The sequence below is a fragment of the Lepidothrix coronata genome, unplaced genomic scaffold (genome assembly GCF_001604755.1).
Source record: "Lepidothrix coronata isolate B3197 unplaced genomic scaffold, Lepidothrix_coronata-1.0 Scaffold8, whole genome shotgun sequence".
Classification (NCBI taxonomy): Eukaryota; Metazoa; Chordata; class Aves; order Passeriformes; family Pipridae; genus Lepidothrix; species Lepidothrix coronata.
Genome location: NW_016690188.1, coordinates 6,740,115 through 6,761,536, shown reverse-complemented (window position 1 = coordinate 6,761,536; position 21,422 = coordinate 6,740,115). Strand labels below are relative to the sequence as shown.

The 21,422-nt window shown below is 58.3% G+C and overlaps 2 protein-coding genes across 3 annotated transcripts in view; one reads left to right on the top strand and one right to left on the bottom strand.

Moving 5' to 3' along the window:
• Window positions 1-14,900, top strand: part of MMS19 (MMS19 homolog, cytosolic iron-sulfur assembly component) — a 15,407-nt gene extending 507 nt beyond the window's left edge. The window contains exons 2-31 of the mRNA XM_017804080.1: window positions 3,572-3,620; window positions 4,365-4,465; window positions 5,985-6,070; window positions 6,486-6,560; window positions 7,077-7,146; window positions 7,338-7,466; window positions 7,675-7,736; window positions 7,998-8,084; window positions 8,374-8,448; window positions 8,729-8,806; window positions 9,114-9,252; window positions 9,627-9,781; window positions 9,985-10,063; window positions 10,299-10,424; window positions 10,714-10,795; window positions 11,134-11,231; window positions 11,593-11,742; window positions 11,975-12,130; window positions 12,375-12,474; window positions 12,619-12,721; window positions 12,828-12,902; window positions 13,025-13,151; window positions 13,236-13,336; window positions 13,412-13,468; window positions 13,579-13,765; window positions 13,875-13,957; window positions 14,056-14,220; window positions 14,301-14,360; window positions 14,477-14,577; window positions 14,663-14,900. Coding sequence (XP_017659569.1) covers window positions 3,572-3,620; window positions 4,365-4,465; window positions 5,985-6,070; window positions 6,486-6,560; window positions 7,077-7,146; window positions 7,338-7,466; window positions 7,675-7,736; window positions 7,998-8,084; window positions 8,374-8,448; window positions 8,729-8,806; window positions 9,114-9,252; window positions 9,627-9,781; window positions 9,985-10,063; window positions 10,299-10,424; window positions 10,714-10,795; window positions 11,134-11,231; window positions 11,593-11,742; window positions 11,975-12,130; window positions 12,375-12,474; window positions 12,619-12,721; window positions 12,828-12,902; window positions 13,025-13,151; window positions 13,236-13,336; window positions 13,412-13,468; window positions 13,579-13,765; window positions 13,875-13,957; window positions 14,056-14,220; window positions 14,301-14,360; window positions 14,477-14,577; window positions 14,663-14,690 — 2,984 coding nt within the window. The 3' untranslated portion in view covers window positions 14,691-14,900. The remainder of the gene's footprint in view (window positions 1-3,571; window positions 3,621-4,364; window positions 4,466-5,984; window positions 6,071-6,485; window positions 6,561-7,076; window positions 7,147-7,337; window positions 7,467-7,674; window positions 7,737-7,997; window positions 8,085-8,373; window positions 8,449-8,728; window positions 8,807-9,113; window positions 9,253-9,626; window positions 9,782-9,984; window positions 10,064-10,298; window positions 10,425-10,713; window positions 10,796-11,133; window positions 11,232-11,592; window positions 11,743-11,974; window positions 12,131-12,374; window positions 12,475-12,618; window positions 12,722-12,827; window positions 12,903-13,024; window positions 13,152-13,235; window positions 13,337-13,411; window positions 13,469-13,578; window positions 13,766-13,874; window positions 13,958-14,055; window positions 14,221-14,300; window positions 14,361-14,476; window positions 14,578-14,662) is intronic.
• Window positions 14,901-15,212: 312 nt separating this feature from the next.
• ZDHHC16 (zinc finger DHHC-type containing 16) lies at window positions 15,213-21,343 on the bottom strand. 2 transcript variants are annotated; one of them, XM_017839113.1, is made up of 11 exons: window positions 21,298-21,343; window positions 18,848-19,100; window positions 18,416-18,610; window positions 18,094-18,182; window positions 17,878-17,906; window positions 17,566-17,699; window positions 17,287-17,334; window positions 16,614-16,699; window positions 16,209-16,332; window positions 16,065-16,135; window positions 15,213-15,723 (listed from the first exon to the last, which is right to left on the bottom strand). In XM_017839113.1, exons 2-11 carry the CDS (start codon window positions 19,082-19,084, stop codon window positions 15,609-15,611), a joined length of 1,128 nt encoding a protein of 375 aa, XP_017694602.1. In that variant the 5' UTR covers window positions 19,085-19,100; window positions 21,298-21,343; the 3' UTR covers window positions 15,213-15,608. The 2 variants fall into 2 exon arrangements, with proteins under 2 accessions (XP_017694602.1, XP_017694611.1); XM_017839122.1 differs by lacking the exon at window positions 17,287-17,334.
• Between the last annotated feature and the right edge of the window lie 79 nt (window positions 21,344-21,422).

Genomic DNA, 21,422 nt, shown 5'->3' with positions numbered 1-21,422 from the left:
GGGGGGGGGGGGGGGGGGGGGGGGGGGGGGGGGGGGGGGAGGTGGGGTGGGGTGTAGTGTAGTGGGGAGGGGAGGAGCGGGTCAGAGCGTGGCCGTGGGTTGGGCTGCTGTGCGGGGCAGGGCACAAGGGAATAGGCTGTGCTGCAGCTGCGAGCTGGGCGTTGGGAGGGACATATGGGGCAGGAGTGGGACAGCAGCGGGGGGCTCCAGGGGTGAGGGAGAAGAGGGTGGCATTGAATACGCCAGTGGGGAGGGAGCTCCTGGCCTGGCTGAGGTGCTGTGGGAGGTGACTGCTGTACTGGCCCCTGCTTCTGGGGCCCAGGCTCTGACTGCCCTCACTGCGGTTTCTCCTCCTTTCCTAGCAGGGCTTGAGGCTTTTGGATAATTTGTCTTTCTGCTTGGAGCAGCAATTTGGTGACTTTGTTACATTAGGGAAGTTGCAGCTTCAGGACCTTGGCTTTCTAAGCATAAGGCGGCATGTCTGTGTTTCTAGGCAGTGGCTTCAGCATGTTTCAGGAAGGAGCTGAGAGAGCAGAGAAAGACTATGTAGGTTGCATTATACAGAGGGGTAGCTTATAGACCTTTCCCAAAGCTCGTGGATTGTGAACTGATCCATGCTATCTTGATGATGAGATGAGCTGGCAAAACGGGAAGGTGACCCAGTGACCTGTGTGACATGGAGTGAAGAAAATGCTGAGGAAATTTGGAGAAATTCACTTGCTATGAACTGTGTGACATTTAAGAAATTGTAGAAGAGTTGCACAAGGTCTTTGGCGTCTTTAGGATGGATGCAGGGAAGGATAACCTTATAACTGCTGTTGTCATCTGTGGTTGTGTTACATGAATGCCCAGAGAAAGCTTTGTCTCTTGGAAGACATACAAAGGGAATTGCCCGTCCTCCTCTCTCAGCTCTCCTCAGACTGTGACACTTGTGACAAACCCACCTGGACAAACGGTGGGGGGGGGGCTGGGAAGTGTCCTTCAGCCCTTCTGACTTCACACAGAACCACACATCAGAAAGGATTAAATTGCACCACATATCCTTGAGTAAAAGGGAAGGTTTTTTCCTAACCTCATGGCTGTTGTGTAATTGTTGGAAGAAACACATTGAGCTTCCCTGTGTATTGCTGAAGACTAAAAGGAGCATAAATTGGCAAGTGGCAGAAAGGCTTTGGTGCTGTCACAGGCAGCTTGGGCTGCACAGGTCAGTGGGTAGCAGGAGGGGGAGACTGAACTTGTCTTTATTAAAAGATGGGGAGAGAAGGATACCACTGTTACAGAATTCATCACACGTTCCCTATGAATGCTGTGCTTGTGTTTTGAGGGTGTGGGGAAGACAAGAATGGAAGGCCTGCAGAAGTGATTAATACCTAGGAGGACACTGTGTGAAAGGGGGACAGACCTGTTAGGAAAGGGAACAGGTTGGTTCAGAGTAGCAGTCTAGCACAGGGTGATTGATACGCTTCTGTTTTGCCTCTGGGACTACAGGAATCCCAGAGCAGGAAGGCAACCCCTCCTGGTACAGGGAGAGCTGGGATTCAAGGTGCATCATTAACCTTGGGGACATACATGCTGCTGCCAGATGTGGAGGCAGCAGTTTCTCGGGCTCACCATGTGCCTGCCGTGCTGATGAGGCAGGTCCAGTCAGCTGTGCTTGTGCTCACACCACGGCACTGCCTGGGAGCAGAGCCCGTGCTCGCAGGTCCTGCCAGGGCCGGGTGGCCACGCCACGTGAGGTGAAGGTGGTCACAGCCAGATCCCTGAGGACAGAGTGAACTCCCTCCCTGAGCTGAGCCAAGGGGCTGCTGACCTCACTGCTGCTGCTCACAGGGAGCATCAGTACCCGGCTGTGATTTGATCATCACACTGCAACTCTTTCCTGTTGTGTAGGGAACCAGCAGCTTTGTGTAGGCTGCTTTTGGTCTCTGCAGACACAGAGAGGCAGAACATTTGGCTGCAGAGACAGCGTTTATCTCAGACCTTCTCCATGGTGGTATAGAGACTTGAAGGCTCTTCATGAGCTTGCAGAGTGGGATGTTGGGTGTGGAGGGGCCATCCAGGCTCTCCCAGTGGCCCACTCTGCTTTGGCTGGTGCACAGCGTCCACCTGCTGTTTCACTGTTGTTATTCTGCAAGAAACTTTGCCAGCACCTTATGGCTGTCAGTCAAGGCACCCCCTGTTCAGTCTGGGCCTGTCGACTCTTGAAACCTGCTGGGCTCTTCTTCTGCACAGCTCCCTTTATCTCTTCTGTCCCTCAGTCCAGGCTGCCTCTCCCTGCTGCGTCAAGTGGGATTGGAAGCTCTATCTCTGGAGTCTGGGCTGCCTGCTGTCAGAAAACACTGTCATCCCATCCTCAGAGACAGCTCTCTGATGAACAGTGTGACTTAATACTGGAATTAACTGCTTAGGAAGAGACAATAAATGCTTGCAAGAGTGGGAGGCACTAGCTGGGACAAGGCCTGGAAAAGCCTTGGGCTTCTGAGAGGGTGTGCCCTGTCAGTCATGTAGATTCAACAGGGTGGAAGGATAAGCAGGGCCCTCTGGAGTACCCAGAAGTGCTCCTGGGAAAAGACAGTGAGTCTTGGTGTCTGGAAGGTGGTTGTTTTTTGGAGGAGGCAGAGTGCTGTTTTATCTGCATAGAGAGTGAGGGGTGCTGCTTGTTTCCCAGCAATGTCCCTTGCCACCTGAGCTGCAGGTTAGGGGGTTTGAAGGTAAGGCAATCCCTTGTCTCCCACCCCACGTCAGACCAGAGGACACACACAGAGCTTTCCTTCTGGGAAGGTACCGCATTGGCAGCGGGGGGTGGGAATGGACAACCTGCCCTTCTGCAAAGGTTCTTGTAGGATGCAGTAGGTCCTTACCAAAGCCTCCTGAGGAGTGACTCTTCCCCCAGTTGAGTTGCAAGCATATGGAGGCAGGAGGTGAATGAGGCAACCTGATGAGGTGTCTGAGTCAGAGCTGGAAACAGACTTCAGGAGTCCTAGCATGTTTTCTTCCTCTGACCACAAAGCTGCCTTTCTCCCTGCCCACCATCTTGGAAGGAGTTTGTGCAGGTGTTGTTCAGCGCAGTATGGAGGTGATGGAGCCAAAGTGGGAAGCTGGGTGATCACTATTGTCTGGGCTGTTTGCTCGGCCAGTTCTCCCTCAGGAAGCACCTGGGGAGCTGCCCTCTGTCTCCTCCCAGCTTGCTCACATTGGACAAGTGGTTTTTAGTGTCTCAGCAAAGTGGAGCACAGTGAGGCTTCTCTCAGAAGCCACACATTGGTAATGGATACAGCCAGGCTGTGGGGAGAGGGTAGAGGCAAAATGCAGGCAGGTTCTCCCCTCGCTGTCTGCTCTCAGCACTGATCCAGTCGAGGCAGCTCTCGGTCTCAGACGTGTTTGCAGGCAGGGCTGGAGGCAGCTCCACCAACTAAGTGCACATGGCTCATTAAGTGCTTAGTGAAGAACCAGCACCAAACAGCCTTTCCCACCATGGTGCCAGGATGCTTCCCAGCATCTATCTCCAGCACCATACCTGCCTGATAGTCTGGGAGTCTCTTTGATTCACTCTCTTTACCTCCTTTTCCAGGGGTGAAAGATGGAAAGTGGACAGTGCTGCAGCTTGTGGAAGCCCTGGGGTAAGAAAAGCTTTATGCATGTTATACATCAGGTAAGGGCCTTGCAGGGGACATTCTCAGGAGGAGGCACAGTTAGAAGGAAAAGTGTGCTCGTCCAGGACGAGCTTCAGCACTGGTAGACACAGCACAGTGCGCAGGATGTTGTCTGCTCACAGCAGAGGGCCCAAGTGGTGTTTTACCCTCCCTAGACATGGGAGCTGTTTGAGAAAGAGAAGAGCTGGAGCAGCTCTTGATGCTCTCCCAGGACCGAGGGGAGGTGTTGTGGCAGGCAGCGAGCTGCAGGGCGCTTCTCAGCTGGGGCTGTCCCCAGCAGCAGCTGCCTGAGCACACAGCTGCACAGCACCATGTCATGAGTTGGCTGGCACTCAGCTTTTGCTTCTGTTTCCAAGCTGTCGTGGCCTGGCCTTTTTTCTCCCAAGGTGGGGGGTGTGAGTTTGCCCAGCTTGTAAGAGGTTTTACTCTTTTTTGACCCCTGTGATCTTCGGAGCATCATGCAAGGGCAATTTCTTTGGTCCTCCTTGGGGACCTGGATTTCTTTCTGTGTGGCTCTGGGGCCAGGTGCATGCAGCACCATCAGGGGCAAAGGAGTCTGCTCCACCCTGCTGGAAAGTCAGGCAGGATTGGGCCACCCTGCCCAGAGAGTGGCACCTCTTTGTTTTTGTAATGTGTCTGCTTGGGATGTACTTCCTGCTTGGGTGTCCCTGCTCACAAGCCCTGCTTGGGCTTTCTCCCTGCTTGGCCTAGGTTCTGCCTGGAGAACACAGATCCTCGGACACGAGGGCGAGGCATCCAGCTGTTATCACAAGTCCTGCTCCAGTGTTACTCCACGCTCCAAGAGAAGGAAGGTAAGGGCTGCTCTGGGCCCTCGAGTGGCTGTCTGGGGGTAAAGCCTGTGCCACTAAAGTTTCTGTCCTGCAGTTGGCAAAGGGATTGATTTAGCACCATGACAACTTTGTACACATCTGTCAAGAATCAAAGTTCAAGGAGGGCATGAGGCTTCACGCTGCAGCCTTTTTGCCAACCTCACCATGCAATTCGGGTCACTTTCTGAACACGCCAAAGCCCTGGGCTACAGGGGGTGCCCCTGACAGTGTGACAGTGTTGCATACCCAGGTGTGCTCAGCACCACGTGGGACACCTTGGGGGCACACCTCTGTGTCAAAAATCCTTAGGTGGTGATTCAGTGCAGGAAAACAGCCCTTCACACAGCAAGTCATGCTGCAGCCCTGCAGCCTGCCCATGTTAACTCAGGGGGAACCTCAGTTAACTCGGGGGTCTGGGAAGAAGGGGAGTTCAGTGTAAGGATGAGAGTGGAGTGGGGGACCGGAGTGGGGAGAGGAAGATGCCGTGTTCATGGAGGCAAGGAGAAGGTCTGACTCTGTTAAATGCCCCATAGCAACTGGCTGGCAGTAGGGGAGGCCAGTAAATGCTGACAGACTTTAGCTTGGACCTGGGAGCCTTGCAGATGGGAAGCTGAATCTCTGCCAGCAGGCTGGCAAGACAGTGGGGCCCAGCTAGTAAGTAAGGTGGAGGAAGGGAAGTATGGAAGTAAAAGGTTCTTAGTCCTTAGCGTTTGGCTCTCTGTAAGGCTCAGACATGAGCCAGGCAGGGCTAAGAGCAGCTGTGCGTAGAGACTTATCTACTGGAGTAGCTGGAGTCGGGTGTGATGACTGTGGTGGGAACTGGGGTGCTCTGGAGGGGCAGCCAGAAGAGGGGAGGTTCAGTGGGGATGCCTGGCAGAGTCAGGCAGCTGAGCAAGGAGAGTGAGCTGGATTAGGGCCTCATGTCCCTCCTCATGCAGTTCATTTCTCAAGCACTGCGTCAGGCTGCCTCCTGGAGGGGTGAGTTTCTGCAGCAGCTGTGGGCACAGGATGCTGCTAGCCGGCTCTTCCAGTTTGCTTCCTGCTACCACTCCCCAGGGCCGGGGTGTGAAGGTGCCCATGGCCGTGACTCAGGGGCTGGGAATGTGTTGTGGAGCCAAGTGCGAGGAAGCTGGGAAGCCGGAGCTCCTGCTCCAATCCTGAGCCCCACCCGACGATATCCTCCAGCCTCTGCTGAGCAGACGTCTGCCGCTCTGTTGCTGCACATGTCTGGACAGGCCAGGGCAAATGCCTCTCGGGCAGCTCCAGCATCTTTGCAGCAGCCAGAGGCTGCTGCTGCCCTGCTGTGGTCACGCGTGGGCTGCTCACGGGGGGAGGGCGCAGTTGTTGGAGCCAGGTGGGTGCACCCAACAGTGGCAGTTCTTCCCATTTAGCAATGCAAGATGTGCTCGCTCTTAATTCATCAGCTTGCAGTTGAGCTGGGGGCAGCACACAGCAGCTGCATTTCCTGTGGCTAACACACGTTGGTGTCTCTTTCTGACAGTGCTGCATCTCGTCCTGTTCTATGAGAGCCGGCTGCAGGACCATCACCTGGTGATCCCATCAGTGCTCCAGGGACTCCGAGCCCTGGTGAGCTCGTGCTCCCCAACCCACAGTGCAGGGATGCACTCCAGAATGGTGTTGGGAGGTGCAACACCTGGGTACAGGTTGGAGCGGCATGTCAAGCAGGGTTCATCTCTTTCAGCCCATCTAGCAGCACTGCCCTGTCTCCTCTGCTCTTGCTGTGCCCTTTGCAGAGGAGCTAGGGAGAGGAGACTACCTGGATTTCCTGCCCTGTTCTGGTACTGGGGCAAGGATTCCCTGGCTACCCTGGAGAACAGCACAGATGATGGGCATCTTGTCCTGTCCTGTCTGGGGAGGGGGTGGTGAGCTCTCCCTGTTATGGGAGAGGATCCTGCAGGCAGCTGCTGTGTGGAGGCAGGAGCTCTGTTATGTGGCTGCCATAATGGTTTTCTATTCTTGCTTTTTTTTCTCCTGTTCCCAGAGCATGTGTGAGGTGCTGTCCCCAGGGCTAGCGGTGTCTGTGCTCAAAGCCATTTTCCAGGAGGTACATGTGCAGGTGAGCAATGTGATTTCTCATCTTCCTTGATCCCTGTTCCCTGTGTGTCTGGGGATGGCCTGCCTGCCCTGAGGACAGGCCACATTCAGTGCAGTGCTTCTGCAGACTGTAGAGCGAGAGGCAGACAGCAGCTGAGGATCCTAGTTGGCCCTTGTCCTCTCTTCTCTCAGCCCTGGGGGAATTATGCCCTTTGGCTCCATTCTCCAGGCTATATTTAAGTGCCCCCAGCCCAATTCTCCTCCAGTTTAGGATTGTTTATACTGGCAGTGCCTTGAACGTAATGCATGGCCCTGATGTGACTGATGGTGCATTCATGCAGTGATGGACACAGTCATGTTCGGGTGCCATTGCATAGGCATGTGCACACTTTACATGTGATAAATGGGATCTGCATGCCAGGAAGCAGCAGCTGAGCTTCTGGGGGTCCTGCCTTCTCCTCAAGGGCATGTGCTGCCGGTGGGCAGTGGTGCTGCCCTGTGTAAAGGCTGGTTTTGATTGCTCTGCTCCTCCCTCCAGTCCTTGCTGCAGCTGGACCGACACACAGTCTACAGCATCATCACCAACTTCATGAGCACCAGGGAGGAAGGTGAGGGGGTAGATGCCAGAACCACTCTGGGGTTGTTGAGACTGGGAAAATGGCTAACTTTTGCCTTCTCCAAGGGCTCTGTGGCTGGGAGAGCTGGAAAAGGACTGTGGGGCTGGGGAAACTGGGCTGATTTAATGCCATGTTGGTATGGTCTGGTGTCCTGCACCTGCTCATGCTCCTTCTTTCTGCAGAGCTGAAGGGCCTGGGTGCCGACTTCACCTTTGGCTTCATCCAGGTCATGGACGGAGAGAAGGATCCCCGCAATCTGCTGGTGGCCTTCCAGATCGTGCGTGATCTCATTACCAAGGACTATGCCCTGGGTGAGTGTGAGCCTGCTGCTGAGCTGACTGGGAGACGTGTCCCTTTTCTTTGAGCCGTTAGAGGGATGGCTCTTGGGTCTGGCCAAGAGTGGGGTGGTCCCTGACATGCTTTAAGAGCTGCAGAGCCAGTCTGTCATGGGTGCTAGACACAGCTGCTGGGCCTTTTTTGCCCAGCATCTCTGCTCACTCCCTCTTCTCCTCCCTTCAGGTCCCTTTGTGGAGGAGCTGTTTGAAGTTACATCCTGCTACTTCCCTGTTGATTTTACTCCAGTGAGTGAGTCTGCCCTGTGCCTATACCTTCTGGTGTTTTCTCGGGGGGTTGTGTCCCCTTTGTGGAATGGGAGGAGAGGGTGGGCAAGAGTCTTGGCAGTGTTGAGCTGTGGTACCCAGCTGGACAGGCTGGTGCACAGCTGACTGCAGTGACTGGCATCGCTGCTGCCTTGCTAGAGATGAGGCGATGCAGCCTCAGCTGATGGCTGGGTTGGGATGTTTCCTGACTGGTGGGTGACCTGCTCTCTGCTTCCTTTCCAGCCCCCCAATGATCCTCATGGCATCCAGAGAGAAGACCTGATCCTGAGTCTCCGGGCTGTACTGGCCTCTACACCCCAATTTGCTGAGGTAGGGGGTTCTTGAGCACCCTTGTTCCCTGGGCACAGGCTGCCTTTAGTAGTGCTGCAGCTCCTGCTGTGGCTCTGTGGGATGCAGGCAACTGGGACCAGGAGCTTGCAGTAGGGCACTCTGTCTTCTGCTAGGACTGGGCATGGAGAGAGTGCTCCTGGGAAGGATCTGCCTGTTGCAGCTACCTCTCCACCTCTGCTCTCCTGGCAGAGGCTGAGCTTGCAGTCCTGCAGGGCCATGGATGAGGTGGTGCAAAGGGTGGACTGAGTGTAAGTGCCTCTCTCTGCAGTTTCTTCTCCCTCTGCTTATTGAGAAGTTGGACTCAGAACTGCAAAGTGCCAAGCTTGACTCCCTGCAGACTCTGGTAAGGAGGGCTCCCCTACTCCCTTCAGCCTACAGCTGGCCTGTGGCAGCAGCAGCTGCCAGCCAGCTCTGAGCCCTTGTCCCTGCCTGCCAGAGACTCTCCCTTGCAGACCCACAAGTTCCAGAGTCCTGGTTTGGCCTGCATCACTCTTTCCTGGTTTTCTCTCTCTTGAGTGATTCATGCAGCTCAGTCTGAGCCTGCCACAATGGGCAGTGTCCCTGCATTGTGTCCTCCTGATACTGGCTTCTCTGTGATGTTTTCTCCTGGCTCCTTCTTGCAGACTGCCTGCTGTGCCATCTATGGGCAGAAGGAGCTGCAGGAATTCCTCCCCAGCCTCTGGTCATCCCTGCGCAGAGAGGTGAGTACTGCAGGGCTCTACCACAGCTGGGCTTCTGTTGAGCAGGAGCTCATGGCCAGACCAGGTGGGCCCCATATCTCCCAGCAACCTGCACCTGTGACCTTGAACAGCTCCAGCTGAGAAGTGGAGGGGACAGGCCAGCCCTATCAGCATGTCCCTGGGGCTTGGATGTGCCACACACACATCACGTGTTCAAATCACGTGGGAAGTGAGGCGAGAGCCTGAACCCTTCAGCCTGTGTTCGGAGCCTGAAGCCTATGGTTGGGATCAGCATGGAACTCAGGTCATTCCACGGCCTCTCCTACAGGTGTTCCAGACAGCGAGTGAGAAGATTGAGACGGAATGCCTGGCTGCACTGCATGCCCTCTCTGCCTGCCTCTCCCGCTCCGTCCTCAGCTCTGATGCCGAGGATCTGCTGGATTCTTTCCTCAGCAGCATCCTGCAAGGTAGCTAGCAGAGAGACCTACCCTGTCCTGAGCAGCTAGGCCTGAAAGCATCCTACTATCTAGAGATCTGCCCTCCACTTCTCTTTCAAGCCTTTCTTCTCTTTCTAGCCCTCACAGCCACTTTCATCTTCTCCAAGGTAATTGGCTGCAGGAAGGGAGGAGAAGGCGATTGAGCTGCTTTCCTCTCTGCTGGGATTGGGTGTCCAAAGCTGTGCTATGTGCTTGCAGCTGTGGGAAGCTGCTCAGATAGGAAGGCTGTGCTGCAGTGCAGAGCTGCGCCCCAGCAGCACGTCCCAGTCCAGCTATCAGCTGCCTCCCTGCACGCGAGGCAGAGGAGCTCTGCGCCGGTGCAGCTGACGCCCAGCCTATCTCAGATTGCAGGCACCATCTGTGCGAGCCCGACATGAAGCTGGTGTGGCCCAGTGCCAAACTCTTGCAGGCAGCAGCGGGTGCCTCCCTCCGCACCTACTACCGTGTCACCCACAGTGTCCTGCCCCTGCTGCTGGAGCAGTACACCAAGCACACGCAGGTGAGGGGCACCCGGGCTCTGCCAGCACAGGCAGTGGGGCTGAGTGCACCCATTGGCTATGCAGCGCTTGGTGGGAGCAGGGTGTCTAAGTGGATGCCCTTCCCTTGTCCCATGGGCACCCTGTGGCCTCTCAGCACTGGGCCAAGATGCAGCTGTGTCCCAGCAGTGAGGGTGATCTGGGTTATGCCTTTGTGTCCCTGTAGAGCAGCCAGAGGAGGACAATCCTGGAAATGCTGCTGGGCTTCCTCGAGTTGCAGCAGAAGTGGGGACATGTGGAAGAAGGTGAGGGTGGCTGGTTCCTCTGGAGGCACCCGTGTCCCAGGGACTGCTGGTTCTGACTTCACTTTCCTGTATGTTGACAGAAAAGGAAAGTTCACTGATAAGGGTGGCTGCATGTAGGACCCCCTGCCATCTGCCGGGATCCTTGCATGGTTGGGTGTCAACTGCAGGGCCCCAGAAAGGGTCTGTCAGGTGCCATGGTGGTGGCTGTGCAGTGACACCATGCCTCTCTCTCCAGATGAGAGCACTCTGCTGTCACTCCAAGGCCCGGTTTGTTCTGTGGTGTTCTCGGCGCTGACGGATCCCAGTGTGCAGCTGCAGCTGGTTGGGATCAAGGCACTGACTCTCCTGGGCTCCCTTCAAGGTTGGTGCCTTGTTTCCCTTGGGGAGGCAGAGGGAGGTGTCACACTCTTCTGGGAGATGGGATGTCCTTGTCTGCCACCTGTAGTAGTTGCAGCATTTTCTACCTAAGCCATGAGCACTAGGGACACTTGGTCTCTCTCTTGCCTGTCTTTGCTGGGTACTTTGTATCTCTGGCGTTTCGTATGCTGCTGTGATGCTGCTAGCCTGGATGAGGGGGAAGGATGCTGGCCAGAATATCGGCATCTTTGCCTTTGGCTGAGGGCAGTATTCCTCTACGGCTCTTGTTCCAGGCTTCTTGTCTTCCTCTGACCTGGAGCTGGTTGTGGATCACCTCATCCGTCTCGCTCTTCATGAGGAGGATTCCCAGAGCAGGTGAGAGATGGGCTGGCACCACTGCAGTCACCCACATTCTGGGAGGAGGAACAAATCCTGGCTTTGCTGCAGAGACGGGCTATAGTCTGGGGAAGGCACAGGGGCTCTCTGAACTAAAAGACCACGTGGGATAAACCAGGCAATTCATGGGCTGGAAATTAGAAAGTCTGGGCCTGTCAAATCAGGGAGCTCTGCTCTGCCTGCCAGAAGGGCGAAAAAGACAAATTGCTGAGAAATGAGTTTCTGGAGGCACATTCAGGTCTGTGCAGCTGGCGTACAAGCAGGCCCAAGTTTGCATTCCTCGTGTCATCTTTCCCACTCTCTTTCTATCCTGGCAGTGAAGCAGCAATGGAGGCAGCTGGGTCCTTGGCCCCCATCTACACAAATGTTTTCTCTGGACACATGGTACCCAGGCTTGAAAAGGAGCTGCAGTCAGGTAGGGCTGAGAGGGAGCAATGTCTGGTTTTGGAGTGAAGCTTGTCCTGTCCCCATTGAGTTCCTGCCAGGCAGTGGGGCTGTGCCACACAGTGTAGGTTGGTGTCTCTCCTTGGGATATTCCCAGTGTGTTGGCACAAGGAAGGCTGTGGCTGTCAGGCAGCCAGCCCATGTGGCCAGGATCACCCTCATGGGGAGGAGCTGCCCAGCTGCATCAGGCAGAGTGCCTTGGGCCTGGCACAGGCTGGGTCTGCTGTGCTGCCTCACCTCATCCACCCTGGCAGGGTCTGGTCCCTGACTGCCCTTGGGCGAGGCGGCCTGGGGTCACCCCAGTCCCTCTCTGAGGTGTGTTTCCTCTTCAGAGCGGGAGGAGAGCTCCCACAGCCAGAGCAGGAGCTGCTGCTCCCTGCAGCAGCGCTGCCTGCAGGCCCTGGCAGCCGTGTCCACCCACACCAGCATTGTGAGGGAGACTGTCCCTGTCCTGCTGCAGCATCTCCAGAAGGTGCAGAAAGGTAAAGGAGCCACAGCAGGCAGCTCCATGGAGTGTGTCTGGGCAGGAGCTACCTCTGTTACTGGTGATGGCTGGGAGAGTCAGATTGGAAGTCGTGCAAGGAGCCCAGGGCTGGGCTGTGAATCCCACCAGTGACGTGGGAGTCAGGAGGGCTGCCTTGTCCTGAGTTCCTGGTGCTGATCAGGGGGCTGGGTGCTGAGGCTGTTTGATGTGATGGTGACTGTGCCCTGCAGGGAGCAAGGCCAGGAACACCCAGGACGTGGTCTCTGTGTGCCAGAGCCTGCACCGTGTGGCCCTGCAGTGCCAGCAGGATGCAGAGGGCTGCTGGTACTTCCACCAGACAGTGGTGCCATGCCTCCTGGCCATGGCTGTGCAGGCAGCCATGCAAGGTAAGTGTAGGGCTGGAGTGGGAGAGGGGAGGGCAGGCAGCTCCCAGGCTCTCTGGAGTCCCTGACTCTGCAGTCAGCACTACTGCTGATGCCCTCTGGCACTCATGGGTGACTGTGGGCCCTGCTGCTCCATCACACTGCCCCAGAGCCCTGCCCCAGTCCAGTGTGGATTCAGTGAGTTGTGCCTGCCTCCTCCCTCTGGACAGCAGGCTCCAGCAAGTTCCTTTCCTCCCACTACCTGCAGAGAGCACCCACCAGCTGCTGGGCAAGGCACTGCTGGAGGAAGAGGTGCTGGCGGCCATGGTCCCTGTCATCAGCGCTGCCACCACTCACCTGAGCCCTGAGTGAGTGATGCTTGGGTGGGAAGCTGGACACTCCATCATGGGGAGTGGGCAGGCCGTGTGCCCCCTGCTGCCATCTGTGCCTCCTACTCAGGAGCTCTGGTAACCCTCCCAGAGCAGCACATAGCAACATTTCTTTTCTCCTAGGCTGGCTGCCCAGAGCGTGTCTCATGTGGTCCCCCTCTTTCTGAATGGAGAGGTCTCCTTCCTACCCCAGAACAGTTTTCCTTGCTCCTTCCAGCCTTTTGGGGTGTGTTTGGTGACTGGGGCTGGGGCACCAGAATGGGCAGAGAATGAGGATGTTGGCATAGGCTGGCAGTAAGGACTCTGACATGGGCACTGTTCTTCCCTCACAGGATGGGGAGTGCTTGGAGGCACAGAGACGCCTGGTCGCCCTCCTCATGGCCTTCGTCTGCTCCTTGCCCCGCAATGTATGTTGGTGGGGAGCAGGGTGGAGAGGAGCCCTGCCCAAGCACCCTCCAGCCTGTGTCCACAGGCAGGAGGAGAGAGCAGTTGTAGCCCTGGGCCATAAAACAATCCATGTCTCTTCCAGGTGGCAATTCCTCAGCAGGAATGGTTGCTCCGGGAGCTGCTGGCACTGAGCTGCTCCTGCAACTGCCCTTTCACAGCCACCACAGCTGCCAAGTGCTTTGCAGGGCTGGTGAACAAGCACCCCGCAGGTAAGTGAGCTGGGGTAGACGCTGTGGGTCCCTGCCCACTGCTGGCAGGGGGAATGGCTCAGCCTGTCCCTTCTGTGTCCCCAGGGCAGCAGCTGGATGAGATCCTGGAGCTTGCAGTGAACAGGATGGAGCCCAGCCTTGCGGAGGGACCCTGCCGAATGCAGGCACTCACCTTGCTGCTCTGGGTAAGGCCTGCCCTGGATGTGTGAGCCAGAGGGGCAGGAGGGACCAGCCTGGCATTGACTGTTCTGCCTGCACAGGTGACCAAAGCCCTGGTGCTGCGCTACCACCCCCTGAGCTCCTGCCTGACAGACAAGGTAGGCAGTGGTGGGGCTGGGTAGTGTCTGAGAAACCTGCCTTGCTCCCCACGTCTGGCTGCGGACTTCCAGCAGCGGGGCACTCCTTCTCAGGGCTCTCTCCCTCACAGCTGCTGGGCCTGCTGGGTGACATGGAGCTGGGCCCAGCTGCGGCCGACGGCTTCTCCCTGCTCATGGCGGAATCCCCGGACGTGCTGCACAAGGGCTGCCACGCTGATGTGCGCATCATGTTCCGCCAGCGCTTCTTCACTGACAACGTCCCCAAGCTGGTGCAGGGCTTCCACAGGGCTGGTCCTGGTGAGAGGCCACCCCTAGCCTGGCCTCGCCATCCCTGACCCCTTACCCAGGGGACCTGAGCCAGCATCCCCTCCTCCTGGCTGCTTGTGACCATCTCTGCTTTCCACAGACGTGAAGGCCAATTACCTGAAGGGCCTGTCCCATGTGCTCAACCACCTCCCCAAACCTGTGCTGGTGACAGAGTTGCCCACGGTAAGAGCCAGCCTTGGCGGCAGGCAGGGGGAGCTGTGACACTGCGGAGTGTATGGTTTGGAGTTATTCATGACTCCTGTATCCTTCCCTCTCTGCAGCTGCTTTCCCTCCTGCTTGAGGCCTTGTCCTGCTCAGACCGTGTGGTTCAGCTCTCCACACTGAGCTGCCTCCAGCCGCTGCTGCTCGAAGCTCCCCAGATCATGAGCCTGCATGTCGACACACTGGTCACCAAGTTCCTCAACCTCACCTCCAGCCCCACCATGGTGCGTGCACCCCCTCCTTCCTCCCTGCCATGCCACTTTCCGCCACCCCCTTGTGCTGCCCTCAGCCCTGTCTCTTCTAGGCTGTCCGCATCGCTGCCCTGCGCTGTGCCCATGCGCTCACCTGCCTGCCCACACCAGTGGTAAGTGCTCCTGCAGCGCCCTGCTGCCTGCTCCTGCATGTAGAGGGGCAAGGGGGTCCCAAACCTCCTGGGGGGCAGCCAGCACCCAGTTCTCTCACTAAGATTCTGTCCTACAGCTACTCCCATATAAGGCCCGAGTTATCCGGGCACTGGCCAAGCCTTTGGATGACAAAAAGAGACTGGTGCGGAAGGAGGCAGTGGCAGCACGGGGGGAATGGTGAGTGTGTGTGGCAGGAGCTGCTGAGGGGGAGGGTGCCCGCGTTTACAGAACACAGCTGATGGCACCTTCTCTGTCCCCACAGGTTCCTGCTGGGGAGCCCAGGCAGGTGAGTGCCCTGCATCCCCTTCCTGTGCTGACCGACAATCTGACTGGTGCCCTGCTAACCTGCCAAGCCATCCAACTGATGCCATGGACCCTCGGAGCCCAGTGCTGCCCTGAGTGCCAGGGCTGAAGCATGGAGGCCGGCAGAAAGCACCTCTCACTGCAGCACCTTCCCGGCACCCACAGCAGGGAAGGAGCTGTGCTGCTCATGGCTTGTCCACCCTCTGCTGCAGCCAGGGACAGTGATGGACAGACCCACCACATGTGAGTGGAAAGGACAGGTCTGTGCACACATGTGGTGTGTGATAACCCACGTGCCAGAGGAATAAATATATCTGTTTTGGTAATGCTCCGAGGGTCTCCATGCAGCTCAGGCTGGGACTTCAGTGCCCTTCTGTATGTTGAGCAGCTTAAGGTGCTGCTGGTTATATGCCCTCTATCCTCTTTTCACACTGGGGAATCATGGCGCTCCCTCTCCTCTCATCCCCAGAAGTCTGTGCCCACAACAAGGAAAAAAAAAGCCAGACACCCTTAAAAAAACAGTATTTAGTGGATGGTCTCAAAAAGGCTCCCTGGGGAGTACTTGGGGGACGGGGGTGCCATCCTCTGTGCCCAGCGCTCTGGAGAGCTGAGCTGGGCCTGTGCTGGCCGGTACCTGTATGAGTGAGGGCAGCACCTTCAGCTGGAGTGGGGAACAGCAGCTCTGCTGCCTTCCCCCGGGGCTGCCTGCAGCCACCAAGAGCCAAGAGGGCAGGCATCCAGGCACCGACACTGTCCATGGAGTTTCCCGTGGCTCTGGCCCCAGTCAGCAATACGTGCCAGCACCAGCCTTCTGCCAGGCACTTGGGCCAAAGGGAGTCACAGCAGTGGAGCGGGTCCCCCATGCGCTCCCCTCCTGCGGGGAGGGACGTCTGGAGCGCTGGGCCTCAGATGGCCAGGAGCGGTGCGCGCTGCTCCGTTACGCAGGGAGGCAGGTCCCAGCTCAGGCCTGTCCCATGGGGCAGGTGAGGAGAGGGCAGCAGGACCCGGGTGAGCCAGTGCCTGTGGGGAGAGGAGTGAGGCCACAGACAAAACCTGAAATCTTGGTGCTTCTGTGCTCTGAGGAGCCAAGCCAGGGCTGTGAGCCATGTCCTGAGCTGCCGCAATGGCTGAGCTCCTCAGCTGGGATTCTCTTGGCAAAGGTGTGCTGGGCAGGCCACACCTTGTCACTGGGCAAGACTCAGGAGCCACAGGGCAGATGTGGCCTACTGTGCGTTACAAAGCCCAGAGTAGTGCAGAGCTGCTCTCCCCCAGCTACCCAAGGAGAGTCCCTGTTGTCCCCACACCCCCATAAGCTGCTGAGCCACCACCTTCTCAGGCAGAGGCTTCCCTAGGGCTCTTACCTTGGCACATCCACACCCAGGAACACCTTCCAGTTATCCCAGCTGCCATAACTATAGGGGTTCCTAAAGACCTGCAGGATGGGGAGAGGTACATCATGTCTGGCTCTGCACTGGCCAGCCCCGCAAGCCATGGGCTGTGCTCACCTTGCCTTTCTTCTGCAGTCTCTGCCTCTCCTTTCTGTTGATGTGCCGCTCGATGCTGGTTTCCCCACGGGTGATGAGGGCAGCGTGCCACAGCGTGAGGGCACCCAGGGCCAGTGCAACCGAGCTGGGAATGACAAGGGACTGCAGGTTGGCCTCAGGCCTTCCCTTCCTGGTGCTGCAGCTGGCGGGAGCTGAGGTTGCCTCCCCACACCCACAGCTGCATAAGTGGGTCGGCTTGTCTAATCCCCTGTGACAGAGAGATACTGTTTCTCCTCCTCTGTGGTTTGAAGGCTGGCAGGGCAGGGACGTTTGCACTAGAGCAAGCAAGGCCAGTTTGCAGGCAGATGGAGGGCGAGCAGTGTCACAGGCTTCATGCTGTTTCCCCCAGCCCCTGAGCCCCCTCACCTGCACAGGACCCAGAGGTAGACCACGCTCTTGTGGAAAGCTCGCTGGCGGAAGGAGAAGGTGGGTGGTGGGGTCTGGTAGTAGGTCTGAAAAAGGATCAGAGGAGGGGAGATTACCCAAAATGCTTTATGGCTTGAAGCCAGACAGGGACTGCTGCACCCCTCACTGCTGCAGAGCTTGAATAGCAAGAAAGGACTGCAACTGGAACTAACACAACAGCAAGGGTGAGGGAGAGGCAGCCTAAGACAGCCACAAGACAGACAGACAGATACCCAGAGTTGGCACAGGCATGAGGAGCAGTGGGCTGGAGGTAAGGAGTAAGGGAGCAGCCATGGGACTGGTCAGGACCCCACAGCTGACGGTCAGGGTGAGATGTGTATCCAGTGCTGCAGCTTCCCCAGGAGACCATGGCCTGAGCAGCACATGCCAAGCAGCTGTCACCAGCCCAAGCCCCGGGAAGCTGGGTGCACAGACAGGCAGACCCCAAGCTGCTGGAGGCAGTGTCTGTAGCAGAGCTGCCTGGCCAGCTGCAGCTCTCTGACATGTGAGATGAGCATGGGGGCTGGTTCTGATGTGGGGTACTCCTTGAGAGTAGGGCCCCAGGCAGGACCCAGCCTGCAGAGCAGCTCTGCTCCACACAGCCTCGAGTGGCTGGGGGGCAGGGATGTCCCACCTGGTTGGCAGCCACCTGCAGTCTCTCCTTGTCAAGCAGTTTCATTCTCTAGGGGGACGGAAAACGGCACCAGTTATGTGTCTCAGAGGAGAGGGGCAGGGGCCCTTCCCCTCACACCCCCACAGGACCAGAGCAGCTGGGGGCCTCGCAGGAGGAGGGAGAGAGGAAGCAAAGTCACTACATGGTTGGGCCTGGCCCAGCCTTGCTCTGCAAGCTCAGCCTGGGGAGCCCAGGCAGCCTCAGCGTATGGCAGGTGAGGGCTGGGGCCTGCCTGCTCACCTCGATGGCTGCATAGGCATCCCGGAACATCTCCCAGCCACTGATGCTGCAGTAGATGCAGCCCATGGTCATGAACAGGCAGAAGGAGAAGAAGTAGCGGTGGTTGTAGTGTCCCACACAGTTGTTTAACCAGGCTGCCTCTGGGGTTAAAGGTACTTAACCGTGACAGACCATGGGTTCAAACCCACCCCAGGGACCACCCGTCTCTGTGCTGGCTGACTCTCCATAAGAGGAGCAGGGCAGCAAGAGAAGGGGAAAGCAGGGCCAGCTGCCCCCAGGAGAGTGCCATTGGTCAGTACTGCAGAAGGATACGGCAGTGGTGGTCCATCTTCAGCACGCACCTGGGAGGGAAGAGAGCAGCATCAGTGTCAGAGCCAGCGCAAGCGCTGTGTTTGGGAGGAGACAGGCACCCCCCCAGCTCTGTGGGCTGCAAGAGACAGGGCAGTGAGCCAGCAGAGCAAAGGGGAAGGGCCCCTATCTTGTTGTGGGACAGGAGGCAAGGAAAGGGGCAGAGGGAGGGTGCCCTACCTGTTGCAGATGCTGCAGTGGTGGGTGCGAGCTGGCTTGGGGGCAATGCATTTCCTGCAGATGGAGACGCCGGTAAGGTCATTCTTGGCCTGTGCACAGGTCAGAAGAGATTTGTGCACCTAAACCCTGCACCTGTCCCCTGCACCTCACACTCCTCACCTCCCCTGTGATCCCTCTGCCTCCCCGCTCTGCTCTGCTCAGCCTAGTTTCCAATCTGGAGGAGGCCTCCTGCAACACCACCACCAGGCTGTTCCCAGTGACCATCTGTAGCTAGTCCCCAGTGTCCAGCTGGGAGAGGCTACGCTGCCACTTAGTGCCTCACCTGTGGTGGGTGGCCTGGTGAGGTGGTGATGGCCATGTAGTAGTGGAAGACAATCATGATGAGGTTCCAGTGTCCATAGGCCAGGTGCCAGCAGATCCAGGCAGGTGTGTAGGTCTGCAGGATGAGGGGCAGTAGGCAGATGTACACGATGGCCACAATGGAGCTCGTCAGCCCAATCACCAGTGCCACAAACACCTACAGGAAAGGGCCCTGGGTCACTGGAGTGGGCAGTGCCTGCCCCTCACTGCCTGGGAGAGGCATGGGCAGGACACAGCCACAGGAAACCAATATGAACTACACACTGAGGTCCCAGCTCTCTTCCTGCCTGGAGCACAGGCACTCCTGAGACTCAATTGCCCTAGCAGCACAGTAGCCCCAGTGCTGAGTGTGCCCTGCCCAGTGAGAGGTGGTCACCATGCCAAGAGGACTCACCACGCCGAACCACCGGGTGACGTGGTCCACCAGCCAGTAGACAGGCTCGAAGAGGGAGTCCAGCACCACATCACCGTTGGTGAAGGAGTTGTAGAGCAAGGAGCGGAGGCAGAGGTGCCCGTAGTGCCACAGCTGCTCCACCTGCCGCACCAGCTTGAAGCGTCGCCGCCGGCCCAGCCGCAGGCACTTGAGGAGCAGGCGCATCACCGCAGCAAACATCCGCTGCCGGCTCCTCATCCCTGCCACACCACGCCTGCGGGGACAGGAGCTCGGTGTGGGCAGGCCGCCCTGCTGCCTGGCTGTCCCTTGGGAAGGGTCTCTCCTCCCAGATGTGCTGATGCCAGTTGAGCAGCTCCCTGAGCTGACAAGGATGCAGAGCCAGAGGAGCTGAGCCCAGGCTCTGGGAGGCTGTGGGGCCAGTGTCACTGGGATGTGTCTCTGCGCAGAGCGGGGGGCACAGGCCCCTCAGCATCTAGGCTCAGGTGCTCTCTGGTCCCATCTCGTCTTTCCCAGTGGGGAGGGGGCCGGGGGAGTGACACGGAGAGTCTGACTCAAAGGAAACCAGAGAAGACATGAGCATCTGGGATACTGGGCCAGCTCCTGGGATGATCCCAGCACTTCCCAATAGGTTCAGGAACAGGAGAACCCACACAAGACATACACAGAGAAGCCAGTACAGAATTACCCCTCCTCCCCTAGTCCCTCCATAACCCCAAAAAGTAGGATGCTACTTCCTTTCACTTCAGCCTCTGGACCAAGCAGCAGAGGCCACCCTGTGCCCTTCTCAACCTCACAGCCCTACTCCAAGAGTCCCAACACTTCCTCCTTCTCCTTGCCTGGATCCTCAGACAATGCATGCACCAGTGAAGGAGTGGCCCTGGGGCAGCCCCAGGCCGTTGCTTCCCTGGCTGCTGAGCCCCCATCCTGACTGGGAGCTCTGTTGGGAGTGACGAGGAACCCGATCTGGGAAAACGATCTGCAGGGCTGGTGCCCCTGGGCCTCCGTATGGGCAGTACCATCAATATTAAGCAGCAAGGCTGCCCCGGGGTCCTGCCAAGGCACGTTTCGAGCCTGGGCCAAGCAGTTGCCCTGGAGCAGTGCCAGGCAGTGGTGCCAGAGCTCAGAGTCCCTCCGGCAGGGATCATCTCTCTGCACTGCTGTGCCCACCAGCACAGCCCCTGGGGAGCAGCAAGGAGGGCGAGGGCAGGTTCTCCACCATCCAGATGGTCTAACAAAGGAGCCAGGGCTCTCCTCTGCCCTGCCTGAGGAGTGTAGGGCTGATCCCACGGTTGGGAGCTGCTGGACATGAGGACCCCAGACTCAGCAGCCCACTCCAGGTCCCAGGTATGGCTCCTGCTCATATTTTCTGTTCCCTGGTAAGGGAGAGGTGGGATATAGAAATCCCAGCACCACCCTCTCCTCTGTGTTTTCTCATGAGTCTGCCAAGAGCTTTTCCCTGAAACTCATCAGGTGCAAAGTAGAGCAACAACTTCCTGCCCTGCAGCCTTTGGGTGGCACATGTGCCTGTGTTGTCACTGTGGTAAGAGACAAAATGCTGCACCCAGCAGCAAGTGCTGAGGTCAGCCCTCCCCTCTAAAGATACAGCATGTCCCTGTCCCTTGGAGAGGCTTCCTCACCTATAACAGCCAGCAGCTGTTGAGAAGGGAGCCCACAGGGGAGGCAGCCACCCTGCTCCAGGGCAAGATCCCTCTCTATCCCCAGACACCTCTCTCCAGACAGCAGCACAACCACAGGGAGGAGGCTCCGGCAGAGCCACACATCTTCCTCTGCCCAGCCAGGCACTAGTATCCAGCCCTCGCCCTCCCCATCGCCCTCCACACATCCCAGCGGCGCACCGAGCCCACGGGGATGGGACAGCAACCACCAGCAGAGCCAAGACCACGGGCAACATCACAGCCCAGGGGTGGGGAGATGTGGCTTTAGCCCTACCCCAGGCACAGACGGGGCCCTGGCTCCTGCCCAGTCCAGGCACACAGGCGCAGCCCTGTGGCACCCCCCGGTGGCTCCAGAGCGCCCGGCTCCCCCTGTTCCGCAGCACCCAGCTCTACAGCGCCGTGACACTCCCGGCACTCCGCCCCATCCTCAAGGGATGCCCACGCCGACAGCAGAAATCCCTCAGCCCCACCGCACCACCAGGCACTCCTCGCCCCGCAGCACCTCCAGGCCCGCAGCATGCCCCGCACTGCATCCCATCCCAACCGCAACCCCAGGGCGATAGCCCCCCACAGCCCCCCGGGCCCGTCCCAGCACCTCCTGCCCCGCAGCACCCGCAGCATCCCCAGCATCCCTCGCCGCCTCCCGGCCCCCGCACTCCCCGCCTCACAGAACGCTGTACCGCCTCCCAGCCCGCCCAGCCGCTCGACACCCGCAGCCCCTGCGGGCCCCCAGCCCCTCGCAGGGCCCTGCCAGCCCTGCCCGGCGGCGCCGACCTGCACCCGCCGCCGCCCGGCGCCCGCCACCCGCCGCCTCCATGCCCGGTCCCGCCGACCCACGGGCAGCGCCCGCGCACGGCACGCCGGGAGCGCCCTCCCCCGCCGCCGGACTACAGCCCCCA

Coding starts and splice junctions, on each gene's coding strand:
- ZDHHC16 (XM_017839113.1), bottom strand. CDS start 19,084: ATGAGGAGCCGGCAGCGGATGTTTGCTGCGGTGATGCGCCTGCTCCTC. Junction 16,136..16,208: donor GACTGCAGAAGAAAGGCAAG/GTGAGCACAGCC, acceptor CCCATCCTGCAG/GTCTTTAGGAACCCCTATAG. Junction 15,724..16,064: donor CTGGGTGTGGATGTGCCAAG/GTAAGAGCCCTA, acceptor CTCTCCCCACAG/GCACTGGCTCACCCGGGTCC.